This window comes from Ylistrum balloti, unplaced genomic scaffold (genome assembly GCF_031769215.1).
Source record: "Ylistrum balloti isolate Yb309-2 unplaced genomic scaffold, AGI_CSIRO_Ybal_v1 Utg370350, whole genome shotgun sequence".
Lineage (NCBI taxonomy): Eukaryota > Metazoa > Mollusca > Bivalvia > Pectinida > Pectinidae > Ylistrum > Ylistrum balloti.
The window spans coordinates 55,300-78,491 of record NW_026782250.1 but is presented as its reverse complement, the minus strand read 5'-3'; the positions used below and the strand labels follow the sequence as shown (position 1 = coordinate 78,491).

General features: G+C 34.4%; 1 protein-coding gene across 3 annotated transcripts in view; it reads right to left on the bottom strand.

Annotated features, from left to right (window-relative positions):
* The window catches only part of LOC132553773 (axotactin-like), an 88,079-nt gene that overhangs the window by 14,017 nt on the left and 50,870 nt on the right, over positions 1-23,192 (bottom strand). For all 3 annotated transcript variants that reach the window (XM_060218047.1, XM_060218048.1, XM_060218049.1), the window contains exons 7-26: positions 16,507-16,661; positions 15,512-15,822; positions 14,863-14,999; positions 13,300-13,409; positions 12,895-13,134; positions 12,296-12,545; positions 11,679-11,771; positions 11,070-11,200; positions 10,039-10,185; positions 9,331-9,510; positions 8,928-9,156; positions 8,478-8,573; positions 7,879-8,021; positions 6,827-7,078; positions 6,321-6,473; positions 4,472-4,648; positions 3,908-4,045; positions 3,315-3,471; positions 2,843-2,925; positions 1,226-1,311 (exon numbers count right to left, since the gene is read on the bottom strand). In XM_060218047.1, the coding sequence (XP_060074030.1) occupies positions 1,226-1,311; positions 2,843-2,925; positions 3,315-3,471; positions 3,908-4,045; positions 4,472-4,648; positions 6,321-6,473; positions 6,827-7,078; positions 7,879-8,021; positions 8,478-8,573; positions 8,928-9,156; positions 9,331-9,510; positions 10,039-10,185; positions 11,070-11,200; positions 11,679-11,771; positions 12,296-12,545; positions 12,895-13,134; positions 13,300-13,409; positions 14,863-14,999; positions 15,512-15,822; positions 16,507-16,661 (3,268 nt within the window). The remainder of the gene's footprint in view (positions 1-1,225; positions 1,312-2,842; positions 2,926-3,314; positions 3,472-3,907; positions 4,046-4,471; positions 4,649-6,320; positions 6,474-6,826; positions 7,079-7,878; positions 8,022-8,477; positions 8,574-8,927; positions 9,157-9,330; positions 9,511-10,038; positions 10,186-11,069; positions 11,201-11,678; positions 11,772-12,295; positions 12,546-12,894; positions 13,135-13,299; positions 13,410-14,862; positions 15,000-15,511; positions 15,823-16,506; positions 16,662-23,192) is intronic.

The following is a 23,192-nucleotide window of genomic DNA, read 5'->3' as shown; positions in this document are numbered from 1 at the left end:
CCAAGCATCTTACAGGCCCAATATCAGCACTCATGGACTTTTGCTTGTTGAATCGTTTGTATATTTTAACTATTTGACCCCTGTGACCTTCAAAGTGGGTTGAGGTCATTACCTTCCTCCCAGCATGCTACAGACATATTCATAGACTTTTGCTTATTGAGATGAAGTCCTTTGTATATTTTAACATATTTGACCCCTGTGACCTTGAAAGTGGGCCAAGGTATTCATCAAACTTTGTAGGGCTCCATGCCAGCATGCTATGGGCCAAGTATTAGCCCCCTAGGCAGACGAGGAATTGAGAAGAAGTTATTTAAAGATTTTGACATATTTGACACCTGCGACCTTGAAAGTTGTTCAAGGTCATTCATTTAAATAAACTTGGTAGCCTTTCCTCCCAGCATGCTACAGACCCAATATCGGCACTCATAGACTTTTGCTTATTGAGATGAAGTCCTTTGTATATTTTATCATATTTGACCCCTGTGACCTTGAAAGTGGGCCAAGGTCATTCATTTGAACAAACTTTGTAGGGCTCCATGCCAGCATGCATGGGCCAAATTAGCCCCCTAGGCCTTCTAGTATTTGAGAAGAAGTTATTTAAAGATTTTGACATATTTGACCCCTGTGACCTTGAAAGTTGTTCAAGGTCATTCATTTAAACAAACTTGATAGCCCTTCATCCCAGCATGCCACAGGCACAATATCAGCAATCTGAGCCTTTTGGTTATTGAGAAGAAGTTGTTTAAAGATTTTAACATATTTGACCCCTGTGACCTTTAAAGTGGGTCAAGGTCATTCATTTGAACAAACTTGGTAGTCCTTCATCCCAGCATGTCACAGGCCCAATATCTACACTCTGAGCCTTTTGGTTAATGAGAAGAAGTTGTTTAAAGATTTTAACATATTTGACCCCTGTGACCTTTAAAGTGGGTCAAGGTCATTCATTTGAACAAACTTGGTAGAGCTCCATGCCAGTATCCTCTGTGCCAAGTATTAGCCCCCTAGACCTTCTAGTATTTGAGAAGAAGTCGTTTGAATGAAAAGTTTACGGACAGCGCACGGCGCACGGCGCACGGCGCACAGCGCACAGCGCACGGCGCACGTCGACGGACGAAGCATGATGACTATAGGTCATCGGACCCTTCGGGTCAGATGACCTAAAAATGAGTCTGCTTCTCTGAAATCAAAAGTAACATTTAATAATACTCTGACAAAGGTGACTTACCTTCAGCGACATTTCAGAGTTAGAGTGTTGGTATATCAGGGTATGAGGCTTGCCATCTGCAAAATTTCCATTGAGACTCAGCCCATCTGTAGGTATGAGAGCAAATTTAAATTAAAGTCACAGCCAGAAACACAGTACTAGATGATCAAAGGATAAACTAGTGGTGAATGCACTTTCAACTTCCCAAACCCAGGTAGGGAAAATTGCTTGGGTGGACACTGAAAAGTTAGGAAAAATCTAGACAATTTGAAACACAGAACAAGAGGCCTCCTGAGGGCCTTAAAAGTCACCTGAGTTACAACGCTTCTTGTAACATGTCATAGAAATGATTTTGTTATAAATGTAAGATAACTTTTGCTACATTGTACACATAATTCAAATGTAAACTGTATAACATTAACTGTCCCATGCTAAGGCTTCTCACCAAGTTTCAATTAAAAGAAATGAAACTCAAAAATTGAATTTTCCTACATAAAATCATCCATCCATGAACAGTGGAACATCTTTGAAATTTGTGTCCATTTGACCCATTTTTGGCCCCCCTCCCCCCCATCAGTCAAGGTCAATATCTGATCTCATCAAACTGTCAGCTTATACTCATAATTCTGACCAAGTCTGAATAATTCCCAATAGAAAGTTAACAAATGATGTTCAAAAATATATATATAAACTATTGTAAATTTTACCCCCTCCCCAGGGGGAAATGCGAGGCCCTAGGGTCCTGAAATTTACAATTTTGGTTAAGCTTCTGAGGCCTTTTCATCCATGAAGAGTATTTGATTCTACCATATCTGGGATTAGAAAAGAAGGCTTTTAAACTTTCCATCAATTTGACCCTTTTTGGCCCAGCCCCTAAGGCCCCTAAAGGTTGGGAACCATATAATGCATACTCTTGGTGTGCCTTTAGCCATGGAAGGTTTTCGTAAAATTTCACTGAAATTGGTTCTGGAGTTTTCTAGAAGTCATCCAAAATGTTTAAAGTTTATGAAGCAGGATAGATGATGTTGGTAAAAGGGGATTGCAATAGGTCACCTTGAGATTTTGTCTCAGGTGACCTAAAAATTAAAAAAGTCTAGAATTTCGAAGGACAAAAAATTCTAAATATTTTATCGCTGTCCACATATCTTAGCATACAGTGAAATAAAAAAAAAAGAAAATGAAAGAGGCCTGCATCAAACAGTGATGGGACAAAATCAGTGAGTGCCAAATGCAAATTTTAGCCAATCAGGACATTGCAGTCATATCTTTACTTCAGTACCTTCACTTATTACAGGCTTTATGGTAATGGATTAAAAACAGAACTTGTTGAAAACTTGTTCAAACAATTGACTGTTATTGTATGTCAAGATAACATTTGCTTGACAGCTCCTAAATCAAAAAAGATAAAACATTTGCAAATATCACGACCCAAAAAACCATTATGTAATTCAAAATTCTTCTAAACTTTTATCTTTTAACTGAATATGGACATAGATAATTAATTTATTGTTGTGATCAAGTAAAACACAAAACTTCATTCTAAATATCATGGTTTTTTAGAAGAAGATGATGGCTTACATGACCAGTGAAGGGACATTCTGCCAAGTTTAAGGTAAGTCAATAATGATATATACTTACGATGAACTCCACCTTGACTTGTGGTCACATGGACACCACTATCTGGTTTCATCCACAGAGTGACAAAATCATGGTCAGTATGGCTACAACACAGAGACATAATTAGCACCCAAAGGAAGCTTAAACTATTAATGTTTATTTGGGGAGTAAGATCTCTGGTGTTGTCTTGAGTTGAGGATATATTTAGACTTAAACCTTGAAATGAGAAAAAATTCTACATACAATTTCTTAAAGAGCAAACAATCAATCATTTACAAGAAAAAGTGACTTGTAACCTTAAGCTGAAGCTTTAATCTCATGTCCTTAAATAATTAACATCTAGTCATATAATCTAAGGACAAGAATTTAATATCTGACCTTGAGCTAAGGTCAAATTATTGACTTCCCATGTCGAACTCAAGAGTTGGAACTTGAAATCTGTGTTTGGCACTTAACCTTTGAACTTAAAGGTTTGATAACCTTGACCTATTACCTTGAGCTGATAACAACAATAAGGATCATGGGCTGACTTCCTGTTGCATTGGTCTGAAACACTAGGGATATCTTCTCAGTGGACGTGCGAAGTGCTTGACCGTTCGGAGTGAAAATGTATTCCACCACAGACTGACCACCAAATGTCCCAGATGCCTCTAGATAAAAGCAACAAAACATGTATTTGATTAAAACTATCAATTCAATATTTTTTCTATATTCTTTTGTACATTCATCTGAAGTAAAATCTACCAGTACATATTTAATTATGGCAAGTTATTCCGCAATGTGGTTTATGTTTGGTTTTGAGACAACTCAAAGTGTTAATTGATGGGACAAATACTTTGTTTTGAGCCTTCCCCAGTTTGCCAAGTTAAATGAATCACATTTGCTTCTTATACTATCCCGAAGCCCAGTAAAGTGGCCCACCTTTGGTTTTAGACTATCCCGAAATATAAATTGATGAGACAGATGTTTGGCTTTGAGACTACCCCCAAATATAAATTGTTCTGACAGTTGTTTGGTTTTAAGAATGTCCCCAAATGTACAGGGATGTGACAAATGTTTAATTTTGAGACTGCCCCTTTTATTTACCTATGTCACACTGTTTGCCTGCATAGGCTGTGTTGGTACAGTCACACTCATAGTCGCTGAGCCCCCATTTCTCCCAGCAGTAGCCACCATTGTGGCAGGGCTGGTTTATACAGCCACTGTGACATGCTCCCTCTACACCTGAATCACAAAAGTACATCATAAATCGCAAGTAATATATATATATATATATATATATATATAAAGTAAAAAAGAAAATGAAAAAAGACATCTTGTAAGAATGTTCTTTATGACAGAGTAAACATGGAGACAACTTCCGTTATGTACTTATTGTCCCTACAACAATCCATGTCATCAGTCTGAGTAACTATGGTGAGATTATTTCACAAAAGCTTTTTTTTGTATAACCTGCTCGAAACAGGATCCAAGTGTTAAGGAATATTTCATGGTGAATTTTCCAAAAGATCAGTGAGCACCAAACTGGTTTATATAAAAAAAAATTATGGGTATTCAACCAGTTTGCTTTGGGCAGCATCAGTCCAAACTTCAACTAGTCTAACTGTCTACAGTTGAAGTGAAAATGACCTAATGTACATATTTTCTTACCAGCTGTATGCCTAGCTTCTTCTTGAAGGGAGATAACTCTGTTGCCAATCTTCAGTCCTCTCATACAACCATTAAGGGTAGGAATGCTGGTCCTCTGACTAGAACTTCCTCCCACAAACATGCGGACAAAGGGAGGTGACTCTGCATTTCTTATTGGAAATACTGTCTCTCTTATCTCTGTAATAATTCATTTATAAGTGTAAGAAAGTGTTACAAGAAATAATCACATGATATTAACAGTTCATCATTTATGTCTATAACATTTCCATTACCCTCCAACGGAGACCATTTTTCTCACATATAAGAAAGAGACTTTACCAAGTGCTGATCTATAAAAACTGCTTCCCGAGTTTAGGATCCAACAGAAGTGATCAATAATTTTGCTAATTTAGTAGTTTCACCCTTCTCTATAGCCTGACTGTAGTTTCACCCTTCTCTTTAGACTGACTGTAGTTTCAACCTTCTCTATAGCCAGACAGTAGTTTCACCCTTCTCTATAGCCTGACAATAGTTTCACCCTTCTCTATATCCTGAGAGTAGTTTCACCCTTCTCTATAGCCTGACAATAGTTTCACACTTCTCTATAGCCTGACAATAGTTTCACCCTTCTCTATAGCCTGACAGTAGTTTCACCCATCTCTATAGCTTGACAGTTCTTTCACCCTTCTCTATAGCCTGACAATATTTTCAACCTTCTCTATAGCATGAGAGTAGTTTCACCCTTCTCTATATTCTGAGAGTAGTTTCACCCTTCTCTATAGCTTGACAGTAGTTTCACCCTTCTCTATATCCTGAGAGTAGTTTCAACCTTCTCTATAGCTTGACAGTAGTTTCACCCTTCTCTATAGCCTGACAGTAGTTTCACCCTTCTCTATATCCTGAGAGTAGTTTCAACCTTCTCTATAGCTTGACAGTAGTTTCACCCTTCTCTATAGCTTGACAGAAGTTTCACCCTTCTCTATAGCCTGACAGTAGTTTCACCCATCTCTATAGCTTGACAGTAGTTTCACCCTTCTCTATAGCCTGACAGTAGTTTCACCCTTCTCTATAGCCTGACCGTAGTTTCACCCTTCTCTATAGCCTGCCAAAAGATTCAATCTTCTCTATAGCTTGACAGTAGTTTCACCCATCTCTATAGCCTGACAGTAGTTTCACACTTCTCTATAGCCTGACAGTAGTTTCACCCTTCTCTATAGCCTGACCGTAGTTTCACCCTTCTCTATAGCCTGCCAATAGATTCAATCTTCTCTATAGCTTGACAGTAGTTTCACCCATCTCTATAGCCTGACAGTAGTTTCACCCTTCTCTATAGCCTGACAGTAGTTTCACCCTTCTCTATAGCCTGACAGTAGTTTCACCCATCTCTATAGCCTGACAGTAGTTTCACACTTTCCTACTGCTGTTAACAGTAAGTACATAAACAAACAAATGATACATCCATCAGTAAGGCCATTCTCTGATCGAGCACAGTTTATGTCCCCTCCCCCCTGGGATTATTCCAGCCAGGATAGATACAGTGAGATCAGTGTCCTATACACCTCTCACTCAATGTCACTGGGGCATGTCTATTACAGGATGATCAATGTTTTGAACTTAAAGGGAATCCTGCTGAAAGTGAAAAGAATTTATAGAATGGGATGGGCTTATTACAAGGCATATGCTTATTGCCTGATAAATATCTCATTGTAAAAACAATGACAAATTAATACCCATATTTACTACATTATTATTATAATCATTCATGTTAATGAACAACTGATCACTACACACTACAACTTATCTTTCTATTTTATCATGAGGTCATCTCATTCTATACAATTCTTCTGATTTTCTCCACCAATTTTCTTACCTCCTGTATTGAAGGGTTGGTCTGAGTACTGACTGAGTTTCAGGGTACGAAATGGCACAATAGTTTGGAGACCATCTAGTATCAACTTCACCCCTCGGTCACCACCCTGTAGGAACTGTATAACTGCTTGTTTCCAGGTGCCATCGTCCAGACCTGTAACCAAGTAGAATATCCTGTTTATCTGTTTTACCAATCGGTAAGTTTTGTATTTGTTTGAATCAATTTTGTCTTTCATATCACAGGGATCTTAGAAAGTGTTTCTGCGTTGATTGTTTTGTTTGTACAAATAATCTGTACTATCACAGGGTCCTGAAAAAAAACTATTGTGTATCTCTGCAGCAATTACTATAACTTTGTTGGGAGGATGTTACAAATTTCTTTGACCAATATCACTGACACTTTCTCCATCACAGAGTTATAGAACTCACCAAGTTTTCAGACTTTGATGAGACTTCTTTCAACACATAAACAGATGCCTATTGATGAAGGGTTTATGTTTGCCTTACCATCAGTGAAGAGAACACCTTCCTTGATCACATCAAAATGGTTATAACTGAGGCGTAGTCGTCTCGGACCTGTCACTTCCAGCTGGATAAAGTTGTTAAGGTGATCATAGATATAAAGAAGGAGGGCACGAGGGTTTGTTGTCCTGAAGCTTACAATAATGGTGGATTCTAGCATGGAGAGGTCATCACCGTTGTCAATCTCCAGAAATGATGTTATCGATCCGTTGAATGAGACGGCATCTTCATTTATATCTATAAAAAATTTATAAAGACAGTTAGATATAGCAAAATCTGCCTTAATGGCAACCTTTATATGATAATTACCTGTCTATAAAGGTCACCTTCATATAACAATGACCTGTCTGTAAAGGCCCCTTTCATATAATAATTACCTGTCTATAAAAGCCACATACTTCTGTCTGTAAAGGCCATTTGATTTGAGTCCCTGTTGCAATACCATCTATAATTATCAAATCTCTATACAAGTCCACTCACTTGAAAGTTACTGGAGAGAACTTTATAGACAGGTCTTGTATTACACAATTTTGGGAAATAAAACAAACTCGCCCAAAAACTGTTTTGCTACTTTTAAATAGTAAAGAAGTTCATACAATTTCTAATCTTGGTGTAAATTTCTTATGACAGTCTTTAACAATTAACTACCTTTTTGAAAAATGAATCCTCAATATGTGATAAGAGATAAGCCAGGGGAGACAACTCAACAATTTACGAATTTCCAAAAATAAAGAAACCCCCAAAAAGTCAAGCTGTAAAGTCTATTGTGGGGAGATAACTCACTCAGCAATTGTTTTACCTCTCGAAATTGAGGGAACCCTTGATAAGCCATGCAGAAAAGACTAGTCAGCAAATTTCTAAATTCCTGAAACTAAGGGAACACTTAGCTATACAGACAAGTTGATTCAGGGGAGACAACTCAACATTTTCCTCATTACAGATGTATAAAGGATGAACAAGGGGAAAACAACTCAACAAAAGCCACACTTCCTGAAAGTTTACTGATATTTCACACTCCTTCTACAGAGTTTACTTACTGATTTCACAGCTGTGACCCATGTGTGCCCATGAGTTAGAACATATACATTGGTAAGTACCCCAGCCTTCCACACATCTTGCTCCATTCTGACAGGGGTCGGTCCAACATGAGGCTGTACAGCCTGGCTTTACCTCAGGATAACTTAAAAAATTCATAAAGAAATACAGAAATGAAAAGAACACAGAATTGCTTTAAATACACACATTCTATGCCAGATGAAAGAGAAAATAGAAAAAAAATCTTTGAACATTTGCATTGATTTCATGATACAAAAGAATTGTCAAGTGCATGGCTGGATTCATTTAATAAAACATCTTTGAATACTAGGTTATCAACAAAGTGTTATAAAACAGGAGTTTGAAGTTTTTCTGAAATGTCATACAATGGATCTAAAGTTAACAATTCCTTATATCATACTTGAGGTCAGAGGTTATGTTTCATACATTGGGGTCAGAGGTTATTTGTCATTCAATGGGTCAATGATAAAAGATTATTTTTCCTGGGTTGACTTATCAAACCTTAGGTCAAAGGTGAGTTAGAATGGCTCTAGGGTCAGATGTTATGTAAAAATCTCAGGTCAGAGATTTTCTATCATACCTTGGGTCAGTGTCACTAGTGAGATCATAATGAACACCATTGTAGACCATGCCACGAACACATCCAACCAGTCCTGGTGTCTCCTCAAACATCTCCCTAGGGAAACAAAATATTCATCCAGAATCTATTAATGGAACATATGTATTCAAATCCCTAGACTGATAGTTAAACTAAAGCATTAGTTGTTTGACTTTGATATCACATGAAGCCATTTAGTGCCATTTTTTTTTACAATCACAATTAATTTTATATCAAATAATTTAACATGACCACATTATATTACTTACACACTAACTTTGACTTAATTTGCCAACTATAACCATTATTATCAGTACCCTGATCAGACCATAACTGAATTAGGATACCATACAATATAGGATTCGGTTTCTACAAAGGGCCATAACTCTGCATGTTACAATGGATGTGGCCAAGCAATGGTATGTTCCTTACCCAGGTAGTCCTCCTAGATACAACAGTCCGGAGAAGATGGGGTCATCTGATGTCCAGACCTCTGGTATTGTGACGATTTGTTGTTTTCTAGCTACACTACAGCGTATGTCATGCTGACTGCGTTCGACCCAAATCTGTTTCCATTCACCCGTGTTTAGAGGTTCATCCGTTTGAATATCCGACACAAACTCAACATTGTTTATCAAAAAGAAAAATCGCAAAGTCCGGGCTGGAAAGAAAAAAATTGTGTACTAAATATTTAAATGAATTTTATCTTGAAATTTATGTAAAAGGGATGACAAAATCTATTTTTCTTCCTGGTAAGAAGAACGCTCCTTGATTATGTTAGCTAATTGATAAGATATTCAATTTTCAGATAAAAGTTTGACTAATATATACTTACCAGAGAGAAGCTCTATAGTAAACATGTTGGAATTATTGAACTGTGGACTCTGGTGCAAGAGCAATGCAGTCTGCTGGTGAGTACGGAAACTAAATCGTAGGTCAAAAGACGTCCATGAAGGAAGAACGATATGGGCCATCTGCCCCGTAAATGTCACAGCATGGTCTAATCTGTTATCATCTATTGAGGTAAAAATTCTACTGTTATAGAAAATACTTCACGTGAGTAGTTCAAAACACAATGATTTTGAAAAAAAATACTTTAAAAAAAGATTTGAAAACAACAAACTATAAACTAAGGTGATCTTACATACTGAAAATCCTTTTTTACTTTTTGTTTAATTCCATTCACTTATCACATAAGTTCTACAGTACAATTAAATCCAGAGTATGCCTGTATTCTCCTCCTCTAATCAACCCTCCCTCCAAACACATACCACCTACTCATGGATACACTACTTCCACTCTACAATAACCAAGTACCTGGTACTTAAATATGTATTTCATATCTGTCTTCCTTCTCAGGTTTATACAACTAAATATCAATCTCCACAAAATCTTACTACTGTCCAACATTTCACTAAAAAAACAATGTATAGTAAACTGATATACAATGTATGTAGTTTTTAATCATTACTTTTTTAATCATTGTACTGCGATGACAATGACGACAATTACTATAATTAATGTTATATATAGCAGTACTTACTACTGCCCCAGCATCTGAGGGCTCCCAAAGTGATGTTTGCAGTTCCCTTTGAAAATCCACCTCTTTTATTCAATATTGTTAGCTCAGTGATGGGTAATTGTGTTTTGACAGAGTTATTCCCCTTATCAACTGCCACAGATGATCTTGCTGTAAAAAAAAAATGAAAATAAAGTTGAATTGAATTGAAATTGTTTCAAGAATGTTCACTTGAAGACAACATGAATAAATGAAGAAAACTTGTGAGATATTAAAACTAAGAATTTATTTTCTCAGGAATAGATTAACACTATATAAATTTGATAGAAACCTAATCAAATGGATTTTTATCAAATAATAGGGAATGATAGGAAAAAAGATAATTTCAAACATACTTAAAAGAAAAACCTATAAAAGGCATGAGCTGAAGTGAATATGAATGAACATAGGATTATTTCAGTTGAATGAGAGCTCTTTTGTATGAGGACATTTTTGCTAGCAATTTTTTCAAAGAAAACAAAATTTTTGGAACTGTAAAAATAATAATTCTTTTTTTTTAATACAAGCTATCTTGTATCTCTTCAAAATAAGAAACATGTTTTTTTTTTTTTTAATTTTCTTTTGAGTTCTGCATTTGACACCAGCTGATGTCAATTTCTGACATCACATCAAAGTCTGTGATGTTAACTTTGTAGATATGTTTGAGACGGTCATCCCAAGGAAAACACAGTATACTGGACACTTGTATCAGATCAGGACTACAGAAATGGTAGATATAAAATGTTTTCCATCACAAAAATCTCTTGCTGTTCAAAGGAACTACCATCCAGTGCTATTACGATGTCCTGTAATAAGCACGTCCCCTGATTTTGAGTTGGAGGTAATGAGTTTTTGCAGGATATGCAAAAATGCCAATTTTTATACATTCTTTGATATTTTTTACTATCAGTAACATAATTTTCTGCTTCTGTTTACAAAATTTGATTTGATGAATTAGTGTAATAGAAAATACAGACAAAGAGATCATTATAAATACAAAACGTTGTCATGGTTACCTCTGTCACACATGCAGCCATTGGCTGGACACTGGTTGCCGTAGGAACAAGCACAGTGTCCGGGTGTTGCCGTACCGATTGATTCCACACCCTGACCACTAGCTGCTCTGAAGAAAGTCAAGTCTCCAAGCCTGTAGAAAAAGGATTTTTATAACAGCTGTTAGCTTTATTTGTGATACCATGTTTAACGATCAATACTAGAATTAAATTAACCATCTTTGGGAAAGAACTAGAAAATGTCTGGATGACATGAATGCCATCGTTCTTATTTCTGAAAATATCATTATTCGATGAATTTGAATAAGTTTTGAAATATGAACTTTGGCCTTTAGACCTTCACCAATTACCACTTTAATATAATATGATAAAGTGTAGAATTTGATGTTATGATCTGTAGATAGGTCCTCAGGACATGACAGGACAACAGGACAGATGGTCATGGATGATAACATGTAACTAAGGACACAACAGGACAACAGGACAGATGGTCATGGATGAAAACATTTAAACATCTCCAGATCAACAAGTAGAGTATAAAAAAGCATAGTTACAGCTATCCTGATATCAGCTATGCTGACCTGATTGTAGTATGGTAGTATGTATACTGACCTGATAGGAGCACGGTAACAGCTATACTCTATATACTGTTGACATTCAGCAGACATCTTGGTCAGCTGCAGAAGGACTTCATGATTCATTTCCCTGTGGAATGGTAAAATGGAATATCATGAGGGGTTCATTTCAAGCGTGACCTTTGACCCTTTAACCTTGATTGATGACTACCAAAATCTAGTCAGATGCAGACAATTTGTTACTATGGCGTGAACTTATAAAATCTGAGAGGCATGTTGTTTATCTAATGATAATATCTACATGTGTACAAAGAGACATCTATCCTGTTTTAATTAGGTAGAAGACGGTTAAAATTTACAAAGTGACATATCATTGTTGTCTTTATGACCCTGAAAACAAAAAAACTGGATTCCATTCAACATGCAAGGCATTCTAAATGTATTATCTGATTACAGGTGGTTTCTTAATTCAAGTGAACAATTATATCTTAATATAAATTTTTTGTAATTGTCTTTACGCAACTGTATCAACTGTTGATATTGAGTCTCTAGTGAATGTGAAGAACGGACATATATTAGAGTGAAAGCGCTTATGACCTTTGACCTTGGAGCAGCTATGAAGTTTTCGTATAAACAATTCCAATGTATTTATACCTGTACGTTAACACTTTTTTGAGTTCTCCCAGTTCAGGGTCTCGTATGGTTGTTTCTGGGGCAAGATTGTGTTCTACTACAGTCACTCCTGTGATGTCAGGGCCTCCTTCAGGGTTAACGGTCCTATGACCCATTTGGCAATGGGCATGATGGGGCTCCATTGGTCCCTCGCCATCAACATCCAGGAGGTAAACACCTGATTCTGTGTACCCAGCCTGGTAGTATTCATCACATGTCTGCTTGTACCGTGCTGTTAACAATACATTATGGTCTGTTAAACTCTTTATAATACTCATGATCACATCAACTCTTAAGTCTTTACTTTTTAGAAAAGAATCTTTCTTTATTTTTTTTTTTTTTCAATTCTAAATCTTTGATTAAAATGATCATATGAAGCACTGATGTTGTTATTGATGAAGTAAATAACTTCAATATTTTACAGAAATATCTGACATAATATCTATTACTGTGATGTTGAATAATATCTCACCAAAAATGGAAGTCATTTTTAAAAAGAAATAATTTTCCAAATTTTATTGTACATCAATAGCTTTCACTGTGAGGGGCTTCGATTTTAAACAGTGTGATAACTGACTTACGGAAATGACAGGTTTTTCCGGAGTAAGACGTAGCCTCACAGTTGCATGAAATACCATCCCAGTCCGCCAAACACTGACCGCCATGTTGACAAGGGGGACCATAGCGACAATGATCAACTAGATTACAACCGTCCAAAAACACACCATCCACAACATCACGATTGTCCATCAATTTAATTGGGTCAATGGTCTCATTCTGGAGTTTTAGGTTTCGAATACAACCAACAAATCCTATGTTTTCTAAAATGCAAATTCAAAATTGTTTCAATAGAACTACAACTGAACTTACCTCAGTATAGAAACCAGCAATAAATTTTATCAGGTCACCTGACCAGGACATCCTAATAATTATTATAATACTAGACCTACATATGTATGTTTACCTGTAAATAAAGATTTAATTACCTGTGTAGACTTTAGGGACAAAACCAACAATGATTGCACCGCTGACGTAGATAGGCTCCCCAACACCGTCCAGGACGACTGATCGACTTCCAATACGAACTTTGGCCGTACTGAAATGAATTGTTCATATTTTGATGTAAACTCTTAAAATCAAAAATTAATCAACAACGTTAAACATCCTTGCTAAAAAAGTTAGGACACAAATCAACAATCAACCATGTACTTTACTGGAGCTTCATAGCACAAATTACAAAAATCTAAAAAAGATATTTTAGGTATTGTTTCAGGTACAACAATTGATCCACAACAATCTGACAATAAGCCCATGCTTAAATTCTTGATCAATTTGGCTACATCGATTTTTGCAGTATAGCATCAATGACTACCCCTTCCATCTCAATCATTAATATGAACTAAAACTAACTCTGACTACATTCCAAACTCAAAAACGAAAAGCCAAATCTCAATTTTTTAAAGGACAAAAATATTCTATCCATAAAAAGTATAACTGTTTTGATTTTCTTCACCTCTAATAAGAACTAATATTAAAGATTTTCTCCACCTCTAATAAATACTTTACTTAAAGATTTTCTCCACTTCTAATAAGAACTTTACTTAAAGATTTTCTTCACCTCTAATAAGAACTTTACATAAAGATTTTCTTCACTTCTAATAAGAACTAATATTAAACATTTTCTCCACCTCTAATAAATACTTTACTTAAAGATTTTCTTCACTTCTAATAAGAACTTTACTTAAAGATTTTCTCCACCTCTAATAAGAACTTTACATAAAGATTTTCTTCACTTCTAATAAGAACTTTACATAAAGATTTTCTTCACTTCTAATAAGAACTTTACATAAAGATTTTCTTCACTTCTAATAAGAACTTTACATAAAGATTTTCTTCATCTCTAATAAATACTTTACATAAAGATTTTCTTCACTTCTAATAAGAACTTTACATAAAGATTTTCTTCACTTCTAATAAGAACTTTACATAAAGATTTTCTTCATTCATCTAATAAGAACTAATAAATACTTTACATAAAGATTTTCTTCATCTTCTAATAAGAACTTTACTTAAAGATTTTCTTCACTTCTAATAAGAACTGTACTTAAAGATTTTCTTCACTTCTAATAAGAACTTTACATAAAGATTTTCTTCACCTCTAATAAATACTTTACATAAAGATTTTCTTCACTTCTAATAAGAACTTTACATAAAGATTTTCTTCACTTCTAATAAGAACTTTACATAAAGATTTTCTTCACCTCTAATAAATACTTTACATAAAGATTTTCTTCACTTCTAATAAGAACTTTACTTAAAGATTTTCTTCACTTCTAATAAGAACTGTACTTAAAGATTTTCTTCTCCTCTAATAAGAACTAATACTTAAAGATTTTCTTCACCTCTAATAAATACTTTACTTAAAGATTTTCTTCACTTCTAATAAGAACTATACTTAAAGATTTTCTTCACTTCTTATAAGAACTGTTCTTAAAGATTTTCTTCTCCTCTAATAAGAACTATACTTAGAGATAGAGTTGTATACCTACCCGGCCTTAAACTCTAAACGCAATGTATGCCACCTGTTGTTATTGACAACCATTGCCACAGAGGTGTTCCTTGTGTGACTTCCATTGCTAAGAGATGAGACATAATGTAAAAGGGGTTGTCCATTTCGCACCCAAACCTGAAAAATCCGAATCACATATTATTATCACTCGTACTAGTTAAATCCACATTTAAACCCCCTATTCCTGTAAAACCAATTTGCCCCCTCACACCCCCTATCACTATTTCTGTAAAATCAATATTTCAACCCTCTGTTCCAGTTGAATTGACATTTCAACTCCCTACTGCTGTAAAATTGACATTTCAACTCCCTATTGCTGTAGAATTGACATTTCAACCCCTTATTGCTGTAAAATCAACATTTCATTCTTCTATTGCTGTAAAATCAACATTTCAACCCCTTATTGCTGTAAAATTGACATTTCAACATTTCATTCTTCTATTGCTGTAAAATCAACATATCAACCCCTTATTCCTGTAAAATCAACATTTCAACCTCCTGTTGCTGTAAAATCAACATTCCTTTTATCCATAGCAGTGATATATCATTGATACTAAAGTTTATTGTTACCACTAAGATCATTCACACTTTTGATACTACTACAACTAAACCCCAGTATAGGTGATTACCTCCAAGTTGCCTGTATCTACGTTGCCTGGTGAGAGTAGGTTGAAGTATAGAAGCACAGCATCCTGTCGAACAGTTCGGAACTCTAACTCAACAGTAAGGTCCTTTCCTCCATATCCATCAAACAGTAACATTGTGCCCGATTTTGGGAAGGTCATAGGGATGTCCTTGACCTTGTGACAGCCCTGCTGCGGCATGATTCCTCCTTTGAGTTGGGTGGCAGGGTCATCTCTCACAAGACGATGCAAGACTGATATTTCATTGACATAAACATTTTTGAGACATCCCACAAAGTTTTGTGTAACCTGCAGCCCTGCACAAACAAAGAATAGATTTTGCTTAGATCCGAAATATTTCAGTTATCTAAAAAAAAAAAAGGACAAACTAGTAAGAACATAACTTTCTAAAATATTACAGATAACTGCTACAATTAGTTATCATTATTTCATCCACAACCCAAAACATAATGAAATCTTATAATTATGCTACAGGCACATTATTACCAATATAAACAGGATTTGAAATTCAAGTTTGCATAATGAAAAATATAACTATACAAGATGTTCAAACAAAAAATCTTCAGCTTAACCTAAACTTGCTAGTTTATAATTTAAACAACTAAAGAAAAAAATTGTCATTATGTTCTTTTTTACAATTTTTACACTTTTCGTTTTTTTCACAATCTCTGATGTATAGTAAAACCTTAAATAATAAATATATTATAAGCTCTTCATAGGCAGTATTAAAAAGAGACATTGATTTTATGTTACTAAGAACAGAAATAAACAACTAATGTCACTTTCTTTATTTTGTTGAAGAGTTGAAAAAAAAGACAACTGTTTAACATGGACAAAATTCATGATATTTTTACATCAATTTAATTAATTTAATGCTGATCATTGATATTGTAACTAACATGAAAAACATATCTACCACAAAAGTTTTGAAAAAATAAGTTGCATATACACTCTAAGGGAAGTAACTCCAGCATGCTTACCTTGTGTTGTAACAAAGTTGTCTCCCCCTCCAAAGTATATCTGTGGGTCAAAGCTCAGATGGAAGTTTAGTGGGTCAAGTGAGTGTCTGTGTGACATACCGTCCAGAAGGAAATTGACCTCCTGTTGGTTGTGGACAATGGTCAGATTGTGCCATCTAAATTTAACAAAGACAAAGATAATGAACATCTTTCATATTTTTTCATTCAAGAATATTTTTTTGTGGCATTTTTTTTTCCATATAAGAATTTTTCCCCTTATTTACCAGTGTTTATAACAGGGGAAAAGTCCAACCATATAATTTCAACTTCAATCTTGTAATAAATTAAATTGCTATTTATAGATAAATACTTCATGCAGCATATTACAGTATATCAGCATGTCGTGTTAAAGTGAATATCATTTATATATAGTAATACTTACAATCTGAATGCTATTTTACCCAGAAATCTCCTTAAATTAAACTTTTGATAAATTACAGTCCTAAAGCAACTTCAATAAAAAGTCATCTTTTTGTAAAAGCTACAAATTTCAAAAAACAGCTTTGGCAGTATAACGAAAAAAAATTTATGAAAGAAGAATTTTCGGGGACTTCTAGATATTATCAGAATAAGTGAAGTGACAAATAACAGAAGAGGAATTATACAGAAGTTTTAATTTCAACTGCCAATCAATGATGTAAAACTTGTAAGTGGATCATTAATATCTACATTCTAATTAATTTGCTATGTCAGATTTTAAAAAAAATTGAAACTATTTGACCACAAGAATATCATCCAAAAAATTTGTAATTGAATATGAAGCCTTAGATAAAGATTTATTTCAATGATTACTGACTGACTGTGACATATGTCATGAATTGACTGCCACCTTAAACAACATCCTGACCTCAAAATGTCAATCATGTTCAGCCTCACTGAGTCATTTATAATGTAATTGAAACCACTACAATGACACACATTTCAGGAAAAATTACAAAAATGTCACCGAAAAATACAAAAATGTTTACGAATGAATATGTTGTAGTTTTTGCTGTCATGAATACAAATATGGATATATATCATGTGTCTGGTGTGTTCGGTAAAACACAAATATCTATTTCACTGACTCTACAACTTATTTACAAAACTTGATCATAACCATGCGAGAGGAAATTCTGTACTTTCACCGGATTTCACACTTTCACAACTAGGGTGTAAATAACAAGAGATTTAATGATGTAATAGGTGAAATGTACATGATACGTGTACCTCGGTAAGAATTTAACACTTCAATCGAAGAAAATAAAAAGTTGGGAGTCCAGGGCAATAATATAAGACTGGTTGAATGTGTTCTCCTATAGAGTAGCCTGTCAGAAGTTCAATACAAGCACATGAGTGTTACACCTTGCTTGTTTGAAAGATTTGGTATCACATCATTTCTTATTGAACTGAAAGTAATACAAACGCTACTTAATCACAACAAAAATATTTGTCAAGGTATTTCTATAAACTGTAAAATCATGTATTTCTGTGCGGGGTTTATTTTCACTTAATTTGCAAGTACTCTAAATCTAGGAATTTATATGTCCACAAAATGATGAGCAGATGTTGACTTGGATTATAGAACTTGTGGATTGAGTGAGGAAGATTTATCAGCAAAATCAAGTGCTAACAACAATGGTTGTTTTCAGAAAACCACAAAATTTTAGCACCACGAAAATACATGATTTTACAGCATGTTTGGTTTTGACAAGATTACAGTATATTTGATAAATGTTAAAATCTAAAAAACAGATCAAAATCATTCAATGCAACAATACATGTAAACCTTCATTCCGAACATGTTTAGTGGCTAACTTTATCACTAGCAGTAAAGAACATCATTGATATTAATAAAATGCAGAAATGTTGAACTGTTCTATGTTACAGACCAGACATTAGTGTAATAGGAGCTTAAAATCACTGCCTTATATAGTTGACTGTATGAAATCTCTATTGAAGTCCATCAGGGTAACAAATAATCTCAGAGAATAGATAGCTTTATCACAGGATAATGATTTCACATATTTGTCTGCATTTTCCCTGAAATTGCAGTAGATCTGGGTGGACTTATTACCAGACATGGGATTATTATTGGATAACAGGGTAAAAACAATGCATTCCATATCACACTTAAGTCAAATGTTCTTCTTTCAAAACAAACATGCTCTTAGTATAGAATATGTCCATATAATTCTCTGTTAAAAGTCGTGCACATATCACTAGCTATTTTCTTACACGTATTATTCTCTCATACTTGTAGTTATTCTCTCATACTCGCAGTTATTCTCTCATACTCATAGTTATTCTCCCATACTCATATTCTCTCATACTCATATTCTCTCATACTCATAGTTATTCTCTCATACTTGTAGTTCTTCTCTCTCTCATACTCATAGTCTCTCATACAGTTATTCTCTCATACACATAGTTATTCTCTCATACTCATATTCTCTCATACTCATATTCTCTCATACCCACAGTTATTCTCTCTTGTAGTTATTCTCTCATATTACTCTCACATAGTCTCATACTCATATTCTCTCATACACATAGTTATTCTCTCATACACATAGTTATTCTCTCCTACCCATAGTTATTCTCTCCTACCCATAGTTATTCTCTCATACTCATAGTTATTCTCTCATACTCATATTCTCTCATACCCACAGTTATTCTCTTATACTTGTAGTTATTCTCTCATACTCGCAGTTATTCTCTCATACTCATAGTTATTCTCCCATACTCATATTCTCTCATACTCATATTCTCTCATACCCACAGTTATTCTCTTATACTTGTAGTTATTCTCTCATACTTGCAGTTATTCTCTCATACTCATAGTTATTCTCCCATACTCATATTCTCTCATACTCATATTCTCTCATACTCATAGTTATTCTCTCATACTTGTAGTTATTCTCTCATACTCGCAGTTATTCTCTCATACACATAGTTATTCTCCCATACTCATATTCTCTCATACTCATATTCTCTCATACCCACAGTTATTCTCTTATACTTGTAGTTATTCTCTCATACTCGCAGTTATTCTCTCATACTCATAGTTATTCTCCCATACTCATATTCTCTCATACTCATATTCTCTCATACCCACAGTTATTCTCTCATACACATAGTTATTCTCTCATACACATAGTTATTCTCTCCTACCCATAGTTATTCTCTCCTACACATAGTTATTCTCTCATGTGATCTTGAACCTCAGCCTATCAAATCATTATGCGAAAACATAATTAAGACTTCATCAAAAGCCATAATTATGTGAGATTATAAAGTAAACAGAATTCAAAGTCTCTTGTCTGCAGCTATAACTTTTTGTATGATCAATTTTTTTCTACTTTATTTCAAAGATCAATGATGAACCGAATTCAGTTCTTTAGAATGGATACATCTGTCTAATATTATATGTACAGTAAAATAACTTTCTTTCACAAGCAATTTAAGCAAGTGTTACAAATATATGCTGATTTTCCTGAAACACAAATAGTTTTGGAAAAGAACACTCAATTTTATGAGTTTTCAATAACATCTTTCCCCTTCTGCAATTCAAAAAAGTTGTTTGAAAATTCCATAACAAAAACTTCTATGTTGGAAAGAACATGTAGGTTAAAAACAAACAAAACCTGATATACAAAGATTCAAAATAACATTTTAATGGCATTTGAAGTCTCTTGCAGATAAACAGCATGCCTTCAGGTTTTTTCTGAAATAGATTTTCTGAGGTCCATCTGTCAAGGAAAGAGACTTGGAAGCAAATCTCTCACACAATAAACTTTAATGTTTTTACAACAAATGTAAAACAAGTCATATCAGCTTGTACCAAACACTCTTATTGGTCTGGATGGAAGCAGTGAAATACGAGGGCTCTTAAATCAGGTGAATTGCTCGTTGCTCAGGTGAAAGATGAGTGCCCAACCATTGCACCACCAGATCAAGCAGATACTGTCTTCAGCAATGACAAAGGACCAGCGTTATTTCGTTCTCTGTTCTCACGAAAGAGAGGAAATAGACCTTCATGCCACTATTTAAACACAGCATTCAACACTGAGCAGGGTCTGAAGTTGCTCTCCTTTTATATATATATGTTTCTCTCTGTCTCCCTCTCTCTCTTTCCTTCTCTATCTTTCTCTCTCTGTCTTTCTATCTCTCTCTCTTTCTCTGACAATATCATGCTATTAATATATGGATATTCAAGTTCATCAAGGTGCACTGTCAGTTCGCCTTATTAGAGTATTCAACACCTGTTACAAAATCTACATACATGTCAATATAGGATATATATAGTACACAGTAAAGGGTGTGGTATATGGTATTTCAGTTAACATGTGCATTGTATCTTTTTTTAACTTTTGAAAAATAACTAACTGGAGTGAAAGAAATACTATATAATAATGACTAGTTTGTGTGGCTTGTTTCTACCACAGTAAAAAAAACCTATTTCTAGAATTGATTCAACTGTTCTCTACCAAGATGTGATTTGCTTATAAATTCTGTAATGAGACATCTGACCTGTAGTGAAATGCTGTTTATTAATATGCGGAACTAACAATTTTAGAAATGTGTAGAAATATTACAATTCATTACAAATCACAACATGTAATAAATGAGATTGTTACTTTAAAGCAATAAATCGACAGAAATCCATACGAAAAACTAAAAACAATCATGAACTAATTACTGCACCTTTAAATTGCCCTGCAGTCAAAGGTCAACTTCTCAACTAATCAAAAGGCTGGAAGGTCATATACCACAAGTGGTGTACATGTATATATCATATATTTATCCAAATGTCAGCATGTTTACACAACAATCTAAGAGTGGAATAACAAAATGTATTGTGATACAAAAATACATCAGATGACAGTTACCAAATGCAGTTAAAAAAAACCCCAAAAACTTGTGCATGGCCAGGTGTACAATCTCAAACTTGAGTTTAAATCACATTTGATGGAATTTTTTTCATATACATAGCTTTCCTAATTATCTTTCCAAGAACCTTCATAACCATGAAAATCTTCCTCCCACTCCCAACCATTTCTCTGTACCACCATCCAGAGCCTATCGTTGAAATATGAAAATGTACATGTAGATTACCAAATCCCTGGCTATGACAAAGATCACCATTGAAAGCTGTTTTTGAGTGATATATTTGTTGACACCAAAACATAACTCCAAGAATAAAATGAAGCCAACAAAGTAAAGCAAAAATCAGAAATGTCCCAAGCAACGACTTTGTAGCCCTGACAACCACGAAACCAATATCAAGATGAATTAAGATTACACATAAAATGTATGAAAGAATGGCATTCTAAACTAGAGAATAAAGAATTATATGTTGTCTTCAGAAACAGGAAAGAAAATCAGCAAATAATATTGAGAGTTTGATTGATATATACTTTTCAATGATTATATAAAAGCAAGGAGGATGCATTCAACAGGTAAAAGATATATGTGAAGCTGAAACAAATATTTCATCAAAAACATCAACAAACGCATGAGCACATGTAGCAAGATTCCAGTTGCCATGACGAATGAAAGCGGTGATGGTTTTGGGAAGACAACCCCTCTAACCATACATTCTATCAGTACAGTCCTGCCTCTCACACTTACCCTTTCAACCTCCTAATGATGGCCGCGTGAAAATGAGATGAAATGATCAACATGAGTGAAAAAAAACATTAAAACAAGAAAATTCAAAACAAATCATGACCGTGCCATTTGAAAAATGAACAGGTTTGGAGAGTAACATTTAACAAAACTCCAGTTTGAACTTTAGGAGAGTGTGTGTAAACATTTTGTGGAAAATCTTCAAACACAGCATTTAAATGTTGTTGAAAAAAAAGTATAAAAAAATCAACAAAAACTGCAGAACTAGAATTCTGTTAAATTACATTAAATTTTCAGCTCACTTTTACACAGTGGATTCACTCTATGTCAAACACTTTTGGGACCAAATACAATATCATCAGTTCATTTCACCATGCCAAAATTTTGCAATTTACTGTAAAATCCAGAATTTTTGGTTCCACTTATGTCATATCTTTACCATTGAAAAGCAGGTACTAATATATATATAATCCTTCCTGAATAGTTTTGAGTTGGATCCAAAACGGAGGTTTTCTCGAATTTTAATCATCTCAGTCACATGACTTAATTTTGTTAGCCCTAGACATTTCCAGACTATGCAATTGGTAGTAAGTAGTAGGGGAATTTAAAGTGTCTATGTATTATTATTCTGCTGTGAATAAACACTAAAATGATGGAAATAAAAAGAATAGATGCCATCAGATAACAAAACTAAGTTTCTTTTATTTCAGACCCTGAATATTCCAATGTTGAACTAATAATTATTTGGCCAAAATGTCAGATTTCTGGATTAGAGAGAGGAAGGTATAGAGAGGTTCCACTGTACTGAATTTTGTATCCACATACAAAAAATCCAGACTTCTTTAAAAAGCTACAGAAATCAAATAAACAATATGAAACCTTAGAATTTGATGTTAATTTCTGACCACTAGCACAGATAAAACTGAAACAGAACAGGTTTATTGGTATGTAAGTAATTTTGCCACAAAGTTCTTGTTAATACAGTGTTTTGATTTTCACACTAAATTCATTATTGCGATAAGATATAAAATATTCAA